The sequence below is a fragment of the Carassius gibelio genome, chromosome A8 (assembly GCF_023724105.1).
Source record: "Carassius gibelio isolate Cgi1373 ecotype wild population from Czech Republic chromosome A8, carGib1.2-hapl.c, whole genome shotgun sequence".
NCBI lineage: Eukaryota > Metazoa > Chordata > Actinopteri > Cypriniformes > Cyprinidae > Carassius > Carassius gibelio.
Window position 1 is genome coordinate 22540897 of NC_068378.1, and position 13397 is coordinate 22554293.

The following is a 13397-nucleotide window of genomic DNA, read 5'->3' on the forward strand; positions in this document are numbered from 1 at the left end:
TGTTCTGTGGCAAACAGACAGTTCATTGTTTAAGTGTAGAAGTGATGTTTTCCAGACACGGTTACAGAAAAAATCTGGACCAAGTGTTTCTGTTTTCCCATGGTGCATTGCGAGAGTGTGCAGTTACTCAACCTGCTATATTTAGTCCTGGCTCTTAATGTGTTGCTAAACAGGTTAATGGGATTATTCCTCATATGGCCGTGTGACTAAAGACAGTGATTTCATTCAAATAGCATGTGTGAGGATGATACACAATGGAGGCTTTGGATCTCGGTCTATGTTCAGATGCGTACTGTATGCAGCAATGGGTCATCTTTCTGCTTGGCTAAGCTGAGATCCTTTCTCCCTCCCCATCCTTTATACTCTCTCTCTCCCTAATTAGCCTGCGCTTCATACAACAAGAGCTTCCAGTGGTAGCTAACATCATGCAAGAGAAGGAAAGAAAAAAACACAAGGCGCTGAGTAAAAATGCAACGGCATCTCCTGTGGGCGCTGAGTGACTGAAATTTCCTCTAAATCTTTAATGAGCCCGAAAGCTTCTCCAAAAGAAAGGGAAGTTGCCAAATCTAGAGGGCTTACGTGGATCAATTAACTCGCTTTCAATGTGAAGAGAAAAAGATCTCTGATTGTAAACACAGTTCAACAGGCTTAAAAGAGTGCCAGACTCACTATATCAAATATGCCTTGTGTGACTTGATAAATGTAAAATAAACCTGTTGTGCTTGTACCTAAATGATCCCTACAACAAATCAGAGACTGCAGAATTCTGCAGAAAAAAAACTAAATGAGATTAACTTAAAACTCATTCACAACTGCAGCATGTTTGATATATTTTGCCAAAATGTCTAAATTTTTTTTTATGGGCTAGCCCACATATTTTATTTTATATATATTACATACTTGTATATTTTTTTCATTGTATTATGGAATGCATATACATATTTGTTGATTTATTCTCATCTGACAGTTTTTTTAAAAAAGGGAGAAAAAAAATAAAAATAATAAACCTTCAGTACCTGACAAATTGTACATTTTCAGTCCATATGATATAAAATATAAAATATCCATCAATATCTGTGTAGCAAGAACTAGTTTAATTGTTTTTGTTTATTTTTATACTTGTTCATGTTTCATTTTATACATAGGATGCATGGAAAAATGATGACATAAAATCTAATACAAATGTTATATAATAGCTTGAACTATACACAGGTAGGCCTACCTATATATATAATAATCTAGAAAACTAGATTTTTTTTCTTTATTATATAGGTCTACCTGAGGTCTTGTATGTTTTTATTTCATGCTATTATCTAATATTATATGCTATAATTTTTCTAAGTAGCCTGCATTACATTGAATGCATTATAGTAGCTATAAATTATTCACCTACACCTTCTGAGAGTCAGGTGAGATATTTCCTGTCAAGGACGTCGATCGCTACATTCATTCCTGGATTTGTAACCATAAACAAGCGAGGATCGCTTCTCTTTAACACTGCTGCTTTAAAACACACTGTGACTGCAGGCACATGGAGTTATTCTGACATGGAGCAAGTTTGATGTTGTGAATGCCAGAAGGTCTCTTCCGTTTAAAGTGCCTGGCCCCTCTGCCCTCCCTCCCTCCCTCCCTCTCGCTCAACATCTGAATGCAGAAAAGGCTGATCAGTGGATGAACAGTCAGCTTTTATTGATCTGAGAAGAAAGTGCTGACAGGGAAGGACATGACTACACCCTTCTCCTAAAACTCATCTCCAGTTTCTTCTGCTCAGTAAGCCATCTCGGGTCGGCATGGAAAAATATTCCTTAATCAGTATGCACGAAATACACGCCCTAGTGTCAGGTTATTGTATGAATAGCAGATGAGGACAGAAAGTTTCATGTGGTGCAATATATAAAAAGTAGGAAACTTACAGGAATTGTTGCCAAATGCGATTTTTGGAAAATTCTATTATTAATTACTAACCCTCGAGTTGTTTGAAACCCGTAAGACCTTTGTTCACCTTCGGAACACAAATTAAGATATTTTTTGATGGTATCTGTGTCACGCCGGATCTATTTCCTGTTGTTGTGATTTGATCTGAACGGAAACAGCGTATCGGCGTGACGCAGCTGACACAGAACAGCAAATATTCTCCAAAATGGCACCAGGGTGATTGGATATATAGATTACCATTTAAAAGTTTGGGGTCAGTAAGATTTTTTTTTAAACTAAGGCTGCATTTATTTGATCAAAATTCCTTTAAACTCAGTCACGTTTTAAAATATTTTTACAATAACTTTTTTCTATTTTATTATATTTTAAAATGCAATTTATTCCTGTGATGGTGAAATGTTCAGCATTATTACTCCATTCTTCAGTATCATGTGATCCCTCAAAAATCACCCTAATTACTTTTCTTATATTTTGAATTTCATTTTCATTCAATTTTATATATGTCTTGTCTACTTTAGTTTATGCTATTATATTATTTTGATATTATATAATCCTATGTGCTTTCATATTTTCAAAATTGTATCAAATTACTTTATATTACATGTTACAGCTACATGTATTCTCAATGTTTTAAGATTGTCCTGTGGTAGATTTTTGTAAATTTTCTGCTAATTTAAATGTAATTTTAATTTTACTGAATTTTGACTAAACATTTTGTGAAAAGTTCTCTTTTAATTTTAGCAATTTGGTATCTCATTTGCTATGGTTAAAGGGTGGTATTCTCAAAAATATACAAATTTTGCACAAAGTTTTGCCTAAAATGCTGGTCAAAGGTGGCAGAATTGTATTTATACAGAAATTACAACTGTATGCAATGATACAAGGTGGGTCAGAGTAGGTATAATAAAAGGGATAGCTCACCCAAGAATGAATTAGTTCCAAACCAGTAAGACCTTTTTTGATCTATTCTGATATCTTTGATGAATTCAGAGAGCTTTCTGACCCTGCATAGACAGAAACAGAACTACCACGTTCAAGGACATCGTTAAAATAGTCCACGTGACATCGGTGGTTCAAACATAATGTTATGAAGCTACGAGAATACTTTTTGTGCACAAAGAAAGTGCAAAATTTGATGTGGCATTGCATCTTTTCACTGAATCTTGAGCCTGCACAGAGCAACCTTAACTTAGCTGTGTAAAGAGGTCTATATTGTTTTCATCTCAAGGACTTGAAAGTCTGGTTGTGTGTAGTCATTCATTTAGTGAATAATACCCAGTTTTTCCTCTTTAACTATTTACAAAGCAAGTGTGTGGTGCCTAGTGTTTTAAAATCTGTTCACATACAGTACCAGTCCTAAACTGCATAGAATTGCTTTACACCTAATCTGAAAGGTCATCGGACAGGTATATCTCAAGAGTAAAAGAGCCCGTCAACAGGGCGACCCATATTGGTTAACCACTATTTGTGGTCTGTGTCATTTTTACAGCCTTCCTACAGGTTCCGGCAAAAGAACGGTATCCTTTCTTTCACACTGAATTTGAAAAACATAATCTGTTTCTCCTACTTTTTACTCTAGACAACTAAATCCATCACTGGTGACTCACTATGACTTTGTAGTACATTTATGTCTGAAAAATGATTTTGGTGACTGAATTCAGACTCTCTCCACAGTCCAGCTACCCACCCGTAGTCACTGTGTGAGCCACACGGTATATGCTGAGAGAATGATGTCACTGAGTGAGCAATATCTGGCATTCTGTCTTTGATCCACACAGTCTAAATGTGTGAATTAGCACCCCGTCAGAGACATGCGTAGTGTCAGTCCAGCTGGACAAATCCTCTATCCGATTATTGTGCAATCAAGCTTCTGGCTAAATTCCCAAAGCATCTCTGATGGAGATTAACTTTGGCTACTCTCATACCTCACCAACCTAACTGAGGGCCTAAAATTCACCCCTCCAAACACTGATTGTATTGAACGGATAATATTTTCATGCTTGTGATTGCCCTAATCTCTCATCCCAAGTATGTCGCAGAGTAAGCCAAATGTTGTGTCGATCGGTCATCAGATGTACCCTGGAAAGACACAGATTGTTTGCACCCTCACGCTCTGTGCTAAACACAGATAATCCTGCGGTGGCTGCTGTCTCATGCGCGGAGGGAAACTACACTGAATAACAGCTGTGTGGTCAAATTTACACATCATCTCTGGCTTTGTTGACTCTCTGAGCAAGCACATTGTTAATGGTCACATGTTGCAGATTAGTGAATAATCTGTGTGTAGACATATCAGGGTTACCTGGAAACTTTTTTAGCATTCATGTGTTAGATCTTACTGTAATACTGGATTTCTTTGATCTATTTTATCCTTTCTTTCCAAAAATAAACACAGCCTAGCTATTTATATGCCTGATTATTTGTCTTTTAAAAGGGACAGTATGCACAAAAATTAAAACGTTGTCATTATTTACTCACCTTAATGTTGTTCTAAACCTGTATGATTTTCTTTCTTCTGTGGAACATAAAAGAAGATATTTTGTAGAATGTTTTTTTTTTTTTTTTTTGTAGAATGTTGGTAGCCAAACAGATTCGGTTGTCATTGGATTCGGAAGTCAATGGGAACCAAAACTATTTGGTTACCAACATCCTTTAAAGTTGTGTACAAAAGAAGAATATCAAAGAAGCACATTTTTCACCACACAAGGGAAGTGAATGGGAACCGGAACTGTTTGGTTACCAACATTCTTAGAATATCTTCTTTTGTGTTCCACAGAAGAAAGTAAATCATACAGGTTTGGAATTTACACGAGGGTGGGTAAATGAAATTTACATTTTTCCATTCATTTTTGTCCCTTTAAAAGATTTTGACTCCAACTCACATCCTGAATTTGACAATACTGATAATAATCACACTGTACACGCACAAGGCATGTACATGCACGTGTGATCATTTTTTCTTTAGACTTTCTTTGCTATGAAGCTTCTGAAGTTACACCGAAAATCCATCAAACTTGCACTATCATAAATAAACATGATTGCAAACTATATTTGCATAGAAACACAAGCTGTTCCAGTGGAACAGATGTAACTGACAAAGAGGCAGAGCCAAAAGTGATCCAAACTCACCAGAGTGCAGAACCTCTCCGGTGGATTCCCACATGTGATATCGGGAGGCTCCACTCTAATCTGCATGTACTCCTTCATGGACATGGGTTTGGGCTGGCAAGCGTAATATTCCCATGTTGGTCCATCGTCTGTGCTGACCAGCGACTTACAGATATCGTACTGGCCGAGAGTCAGAATAATGCACTGTAAGAGCAGGAGCGCCTGTGAGAGCATGGCACTGGATGGGTCCATGGGCATGAGAGAAAGGCAAGGGGCGCCACAGCTATTAGGTGTATCAGCATGGAATTTAATTAGATTGCGAAATTTCCAATATCCATCCAAAAGGGCAAAGTCTGGTCCTCGGTGGAAAACTGTGACTTAATGTAAAACCTGTTCACACTGAGGTGTTATTTTTTAGATCTATTGTGACATCTTCAGAACTCAAAGTTCAATTTCTATACATGACAACTGAATTCAAGTCCAGGGATGAATGTTACTTCAGTTCAGAGACATGGAGTGCATTTAGTGGTTCATATGCAATCAGAAGGTGCCTGGTGTCAGAGTCCAGACTAAGATTCATGTGAGATGAGATGAGCTGTATCATTTCTGATGGGTTGCCTAGGAAATAGGGGGGGACAGAAATAAGCAATATATATTTTACAGTTAAAAAAAATGGTAATTGGTTAAGTTAGCTAACTTACATTAAAATATATTTTAAAAGACAATGAAACTGCATTATAGTTCATGGATAAAATGTATCCATTAGGCTACATTATGTATAGGTTTTGAACTGTGAAGCAAACAGACACGATTAAAACATCGTCAGTGTATTAACAATAAAGTTACAATGCTGGAAACCACAGCTGCCAGTTGTTGTTTTTTTTTTAACCCAAATGTATTATTTTTCATAACAGCTTAATTCGAAAACTTGCCACTTTCTCCAAGGTGCACATTTTCCGTAATGCAGTAAATGATACACTTTAAAATTTTCGACTTCGCTATGGAAATCTTTTTTTTTTTTAATGTAAACTCTGTAGTAGGTCATCCGGGACATGCTCCAAAACAATGCGAATAAATAAATTCTGTTGTGACAAATGCGCGCAAATATTACACAATTGTATTGTAGCCTACCTTTTTAAGTACAAAAGGCGATTAGAAAAGCAAATAAATAACTAAGGAAATTACCAAATAAATTGTTAGAAAACTGAGTAAAAAAAAAAAAGTTTAGTTAAATGCACTTTTCCAAAAACATCCGGGAAATGTAATAGATAATAACCTATTCCTCACCAGCTTAAGTTACTTGAATTCATCAAAGAACATCTGAAATGCTGTCCGTGTTCTAAGCGCTTACAAGAGATTTAGAATGTTCATTGACCGAAATAAAGAAGTAACACACCTGAGTAACCTTTCCTCGGTTCCAGAGCTCAGCACCTTTTACGGCTCCCAGATGAATTTCTTCAGTGTAAACTCTCTCCCTCAGTCAGTTCCCTGCCATATCACTTGAGATGGATGAGAAACACATGCACACGTTACTCCGCTCCATAAATCAGAGCAAACGCTTTCTCCTTCGAGCTTTCTTCTGCTGCCGCGTAGTTTGTTGGAAAGCATTCTAGATAGATGCCCTACATCCAGACTCCTCCGAATCGAATCAAGTATTGCCTGAAAATCGTGCATTTAAAGTTTCGGTTCCTGTCCCTGCCTTCATTGATGCCTCTGTCCTGTGCGCTCAAGGACAGACTTCAGAATACTCCACCTCCCGTTCCCATCCTGTCTTATTCCATCCCCGCTCCTGCTCCATTCACTCTGCCTTATCTGTAGCTATCTATTTGCGCAACGCAATATCTGACTTTCATTCCTCTTTGGAAACCTCGATGAAAATACTTTTAGCCTCTGCAACCTGCCTGCCTTGTGCAGTCTAACTAGTGTGGAGCAGAAGTTTATCTAGGGGCTTGAAGAGAACCGTCCCAGCAGCAGTTGAGGCAGTCCGCCCCGCTTAAAGAGACAGATCAGAGGCTGAGGATTCCCAGGCTTCTTTCACAGCGTAGCCTACTACAAGGTGTTTATCAAGCCATACACTTACAGAATATAGGCTACCATAGTTTCGGTCAAAATGTTAGAAGTATTGCTTTAGAAAAACTGTGTTAACTTATATAGGCTAGTTGAATAAATAAATTAATCACACAATAAAAAGAAAGAAAAATAGTGAAAAATTCATAACTAGGCTATGGCATTTTGGCGGAGACTGTTCTGTTGTTACCAACGTGAATTTCTTTAAGGGACAGGCTAAAAACTCAAAATAAATGAATTCATGAAACATACTGTTTTATTTATTTATTTATAATAGTAGTCAATGAAAAGAGGTGTTTAATCCTCAGATAATGCTGTTCATCTTATCATAAATATATATGAGCTGGTTTATATTATATTTATTTTATTCGTTTTTACATTTTTTAAATAGTGAGGTGTGCAGTTTAAAAAAAATATATGTAATTATTATGTAGTCTACCTAAAACTGTAACAACAAACAAACAAATAGTTTAAAACCACAACAGTACTGCAGGTAACACTATTGCACATTCAAGCTGCACTGTAAATTAAACTTTTACTTGAAAGGTCTCTTTTATTATTTTGTGTTTGCTTAGTGAAATTAAATATGAAAGATACAAACTACAACTTTACAAAAAGTTTAGCTTTCGAATTTTTCGCATTTTCTTGCAAATAAGATTTTATTAAATAATTAAACGTGTTTCTATCAATAACGACGATTACAGAACTGAACTACATATTTTCTCATCGCGTCTGTAGCCTCCCTGTTAGAAACTACAAATCCCATCATCCGTTCTGCGTCAGTGACGTCACTCGAGCGCCAGCGTCCGCGGACTCAAAGCCATGGCGGACGTTATGAATGTTGGAGTGAATTTAGAAGCGTTTTCTCAAGCGATTAATGCCATCCAGGCTCTTCGATCGAGTGTCACCAGGGTATTCGATTCTCTTAAAGATGGGATGAAAAATAAGGAGACCCTTGAAGGGCGGGAGAAAGTCTTTATAACTGAATTCCAAGATAACCTACAGTCAGTCAATCGCGATTTAAAGTGAGTTAATTGTCTCACCATTCACTTAACGTTACCCTGTGAAATGTTGTAACGGTAACCATCACTGCCAAAATGCAAGTGTTATTGTAATAAACCATGATAACCTAGTAACGCTATTACCCGCTGCTGTCAACATGAAAAGCGATGATGGAAGATTCTGAAATCACACATTCATTTATTATGATTTCAATGTGTTGTGGTATGTTTTTCTAAAAATGACTGAAATATATATATTTTTTATATTATGGCGGAGAAAGTCAAAATAGCTTGATTTTAGCTTAAAATTATTATGTGATGTGTGACATTGGTTTTATTGTGTATGTTAAAAATATCAATATCAACAGTACCAGTCTGACTTTTGTTTCTTGTTTCTGCAGTGAATTGGAGCGTCTCAGTACTTTGGTTGGCCGGCCGTCAGAGAGTCACCCCTTACACAACAGTGGACTGCTCAGTTTAGACCCCGTTCAGGACAAAACACCTCTCTACAGCCAGCTGCTCCAGGCTTACAAATGGTCCAATAAAGTAAGTTGTCAGCATTTTGCTGATTCACCTTGCATTAAAGCCTTTGTATGCAACACACACAGGTGATTTAAAAGTAATGGAATGAAATTTAAGTGATGAATGTCTTAAATGGTCTATTCAGACTTCAGCCATACGTCACTCCAGAAATATGCTCAATAGTGAATTATGTATTAAAGTGTCACCTTGATGTGGTCTGAGGCTCTCGTGGTCTTGCACAATGTTAAATTTTCCAGGGCTGGAAAAAGCTTTATAGTTCAAAATGTGTTCGTTTTTTTTTTTTTTTTTTTTTGAATGTTTAAGATAAAGGTCTCCTATGCCAAAGTGCTTTTAGGCAAGTCATGCCACTCGGCCGTCATCTTGGCAACGCGTCCGGGCAGCTATTTCAGAATAACAAGACTGCATGTATAGAAACAGCAGTAAAATATGATAAAAATCGCTGAAAAAGTTTGATCACTTTGCCCAAAATAAGGTTTAAAATTGCAAAATTGTCTCCGCTGTCGCAAAACCTCAACTGTGCGCATGCGTCAGTGGAACCAGACGATAGGCTTATATGTTTCCCGGCTTGACTGTTAAAAGCAGATGATTGGCTTTCCAGCATGAGGGGCGGAACATGTGCATACAACCGCCATCTTTGCCATTACGGGTTTTCCTTATATAGTTGTATTGAGGATTGAGGAAGTGGCATGTCTCTCATAAATTGTCTCTGCTTATGCTCACCAAGGGTGCATTTATTTGATATTTGTGAGATATTACAATTTTAAATAACAGTTTTCTATTTAAATTTATTTGAAAATGTAGTTTATTCCTGAGATGGTAAAGCTGAATTTTCAGCATCATTACGCCAGTCTTCAGTGTCACATGATTCTTCAGAAATCATTCTAAAATGCAGATTTGTTACTCCCAAAACTACTTCTTATTATTAGCAAATTTGCAAACATTTGTGCTGTGTAATATTTTTGCCTTCGATAAATTCACATGAACATTTATTTGAAATATAAGCATATTATAACAATATAAATGTCTTTACTGTCATTCTTGATCAATTTAATACAGCCTTGCTGAATCAAAATATTAATTTCAGACTGTAAACTTCTGGAAGTATGAAAAGTAATCATTAGGGATGTAACAATTCACTCAACTTACGATGTGTTACAATTCACTATACTGATTTCACAATACGATTTTCTCACACGTGTTTTTGTTTTACAAAAGATTCTAAATGAAAATGTCATATATTATTGCTTGGACAAAATGCTGCACATTTCTTTGCGAAATTGAAACGTGTCAAATGCTAAACTAAAAAACTAAACTCAAATTTAAAAAAAAAGCCCAAATCAAATAAATAAATAATTCAAATAAAATAAATCTTTTCATATAAACAAACCAAGACTTTGCCTGTGCTCTTTCCATTTAAAATTCGAGACAACCTCTTTATTTCAATCCAAATCCAAACAAAAGTGCGGCATATATGCAGTATGAGCAGTTTTAAATCTGAATTAGATTATAATTTCAAAAATTTTATAATTTGAAACTATACTACATAAAATATATCAGGATGAATGAGAACGTAAATTCACTCTCTCACAGTAGGTGGCGCTTACGGAACAGCAGCAATACAGCATTTACCTGGTTACTTTTGTAAACAAAGCAGCCCTGATTTTATACCTTAACACTACTTTAATATGCTTTATATGGAGTTAAGATGTTAAAGAAAATAGCATCTAAACTTTTCTGAAGACAGTCAGTTGCAAAGACAGAAGTCTTTTGTTTATAGTGGTATATCAAATGGTTGAAGAACTGTGTCAGGTGTATAGTGTGAATTCTCTTCAGGGTATTAATTTCATTGATAAATGCAATTACACTATTGTTAAAAAGCTTAGAGTTTTGTTTTACTTTTTTAATATATTTTTAAAAGAAAAGCCTCTAATGCTCGCCAAGACTACATTTATTTGATTAAACATACAATAAAGTTACAAAAATTATGAAATATTATTACAATTTAACTGTTTTCTATTTAAATATATTTTAAAATGTAATTTATTCATTGGAATGCTCTAATTGGGGAATTTTTAACTCTGGAAACCTGGCAACCACAATGAATGATAACACAAAATGGCAAAATGAAATGTTTTCAAGATACCAGTGGGCAAATATTGCAGATGATTGTAGGTGCTGGTAAGAGCCTTCTCTTTTTTTTCTGTTTAGTACTTTAGAAAATTGCAGTTGTTTTGTCTTCCTTTAGTTTGAAAAAGTTGCTTCCATTCATGAATTTCAGACGAACATGAATACAAGGCTTTTACATCATCATAAATGTCAGACTCGGCTGTGATGGAATTGAATATCATCTTGCGTCTAATATTACTTTAATACTATAGGTTTACAGTTTGATGGTCTAATCGCAGTGCTTCAATAAGACACATTTTTCGCTTGTATCTGTGATTTGCTTAAAGCAATGTGAGAAGTTCCAAATGTAAAAAACCTCGCCAAGTCTCTCTGCTTAATTTGACAGAAAACTGAGTTGTGTTACTCTTTTACCTAGTAAATCTTCTTTTGTTCCTGAAAAAGCTGTAAAATTATGTTCTCTGTGGATCAAGGTCCTCGTGCGAATCCTCTCAGTAGAACGTGCACAACGTCTTGCCAGAAGAGTACACACTTGAGATTCAATAGATGTGGGTGTTCTCACAGCAGAACCAACATTTGCTCAATATCCATTACGGCTGAGTGCTTTGACTTCTTTTGATCTTGAGTAGGTCTTCTGTCCTAAGTGTTATTGAACAAGATTTGCTATTCTTACTGTAAATGCAATTTCACAGGATGCCTGCGCTCTGTTCTTGAGTTCTTTGATGCTTTGCCCTTAGGTGATGCAGGTAGCATTATGATAGACCTGGAATTGAATAGAAAACAAACTCTTTGTTTTTTTGGAAACATGGCACGAAGCTATGGTTTGATTCTTAATATTGAAGGTGAAGGGTGAAGAGTGTTTTGCAGTACCAGATCACCTGTTTAGGTTTTCTGCTGAATTGGTGAATGTGTGGCAGGTTTTTTGGTCAATCAATAGCAGCTACTCATCAGTTGCTCTCTCCACACTTTGTGCTTAATAGTAGTTGTACACAGGTCAGCTATTGAACAGAAAAGTTATTGAAACATCACTGGCAGTTTTTTTTTGTTAAATTTTTTTATAGTAATAATAAAAAAAAAAAAAAAAAAATGGGGTCATACAGGAATTACATTGTTTTGAAATATTACCTGTCTCTTCTTGCCCAAAGGTGCTTTTATTGACATTTATTCATTCCTTTTATATATATATATATATATATATATATATATATATATATATATATATAACATTTAGATTTAAAGTTCACTGATAAATTGTGTAATACAACCAATAAGTCTATTCACCTTTATTTATATATCGCTTTATACAGTATAGGTTGTTTCAAAATAACCTCATGGTAATAAACAGGAAAATAACAGAATCAGTGTTACATACTTCATGAATTATGAAAGGACTCTAAGAAATTAAACTGGGTCAAATCTGGTTTCATATTGACTTTTAAGGTCAAAACTTTTCTGCACTTTTTCCAGTTTGAAAACTTGATCTAAGTGTCTGTGTTCTCCTGGTCTCATCAGAGTGAGCCGGGACTGCATCAGGTTCAGGTCGCTTTGTGAGCTTCCTCTGTTTTCAGTACAGCAGGATTAGGTGTCTGGGCTGGACGGTGTGCGGGCAAACATGGGCATGAGGCCAAACCTAGACTCTCTGCAGAAGTATTGATGCTTCCTCGCCGTCTGCCCGGACAGCACCACTCCCACCCCAATGTAAACCTGATCGATGCGAACGTTTCCGCCATGCAAACTACCCCAGGATTAATGCACTTCATGCTTTCAGTAAGGCTGTTTTTGTCCATTGTCTCATTTGAGTCGGTTTTTTAGATTAGTGGCACGTCAGCCTGCATAAGTTATCAGTTGGTATTTAGGATTAGATGGAGTTTTATTATTCAGTATGATCATTCATCCTGGCATATTTATACAGTTACACCTTTTTGACAAATACCATCTTATAATATTGCTAATTGCTTTTTTAGTGAGTATGTAATCTATTCAAGTACTGCAGTCTGTTAAAGTTGGTCCAGTTGGATTTGAGAGTGAATAGATCAACAGTTAATTAAAGTGAAACATGTTTTGCCTTTGGCTACTAGCTGTCACTCACCCTCATTATGTCCTGGCGTGTTTTGTCTCAGGAATCTCAAGGCTCTCCTCTTCCTGAGACCTTTTTTTTGTTTATTTTTTTTTTGTTTGTTTGTTTTTTAAGTGTGAAGCACTTTACATTAGCAAATCAACTGTTCGCATACTAATTTTTAAATATATATTTTTGTTCAACAGAAGAAAGAAACTCATTCAGGTTTGGACAAATGTATCAAGTTTGTTTTTATTCTAGGATCTTCTCGACTGCATGATAGGGATGGGCGTTTTCCGCAAATATCATATTCGAATATTCGTTTATTTAAATTAAGTTTAATGAGACAGACGTTATTTTTCAGCAACATTTATTGTTTCCGTTATTTTGAACAAGCTTACACACAATAAGCTTGAACATTACACATCGTGTTTTGTAGCTGAAAACCTTTAACAATGTGTGCAAACAAACAAAAGTATAGATTAAAAGCCAAAAAAAAAAAAAAGTGAACAAAGAAAAAAAAATTGAACAATGAAAAAACGTGAAGCAGCCTGCAGCAATTA

At 35.8% G+C, this 13397-nt stretch overlaps 2 protein-coding genes across 2 annotated transcripts in view; one reads left to right on the forward strand and one right to left on the reverse strand.

The window, feature by feature from the left end:
* Positions 1-7058, reverse strand: part of LOC128018903 (netrin-G2-like) — a 56493-nt gene extending 49435 nt beyond the window's left edge. The window contains exons 1-2 of the mRNA XM_052604772.1: positions 6440-7058; positions 5065-5661 (exon numbers count right to left, since the gene is read on the reverse strand). Coding sequence (XP_052460732.1) covers positions 5065-5301 — 237 coding nt within the window. The 5' untranslated portion in view covers positions 5302-5661; positions 6440-7058. The remainder of the gene's footprint in view (positions 1-5064; positions 5662-6439) is intronic.
* An 829-nt stretch (positions 7059-7887) lies between these two features.
* LOC128018906 (mediator of RNA polymerase II transcription subunit 27) overlaps positions 7888-13397 on the forward strand; it is a 56965-nt gene continuing 51455 nt past the window's right edge. Inside the window, exons 1-2 of the mRNA XM_052604773.1 lie at positions 7888-8135; positions 8513-8657. Of these exons, the coding sequence (XP_052460733.1) occupies positions 7933-8135; positions 8513-8657 (348 nt within the window). The 5' untranslated portion in view covers positions 7888-7932. The remainder of the gene's footprint in view (positions 8136-8512; positions 8658-13397) is intronic.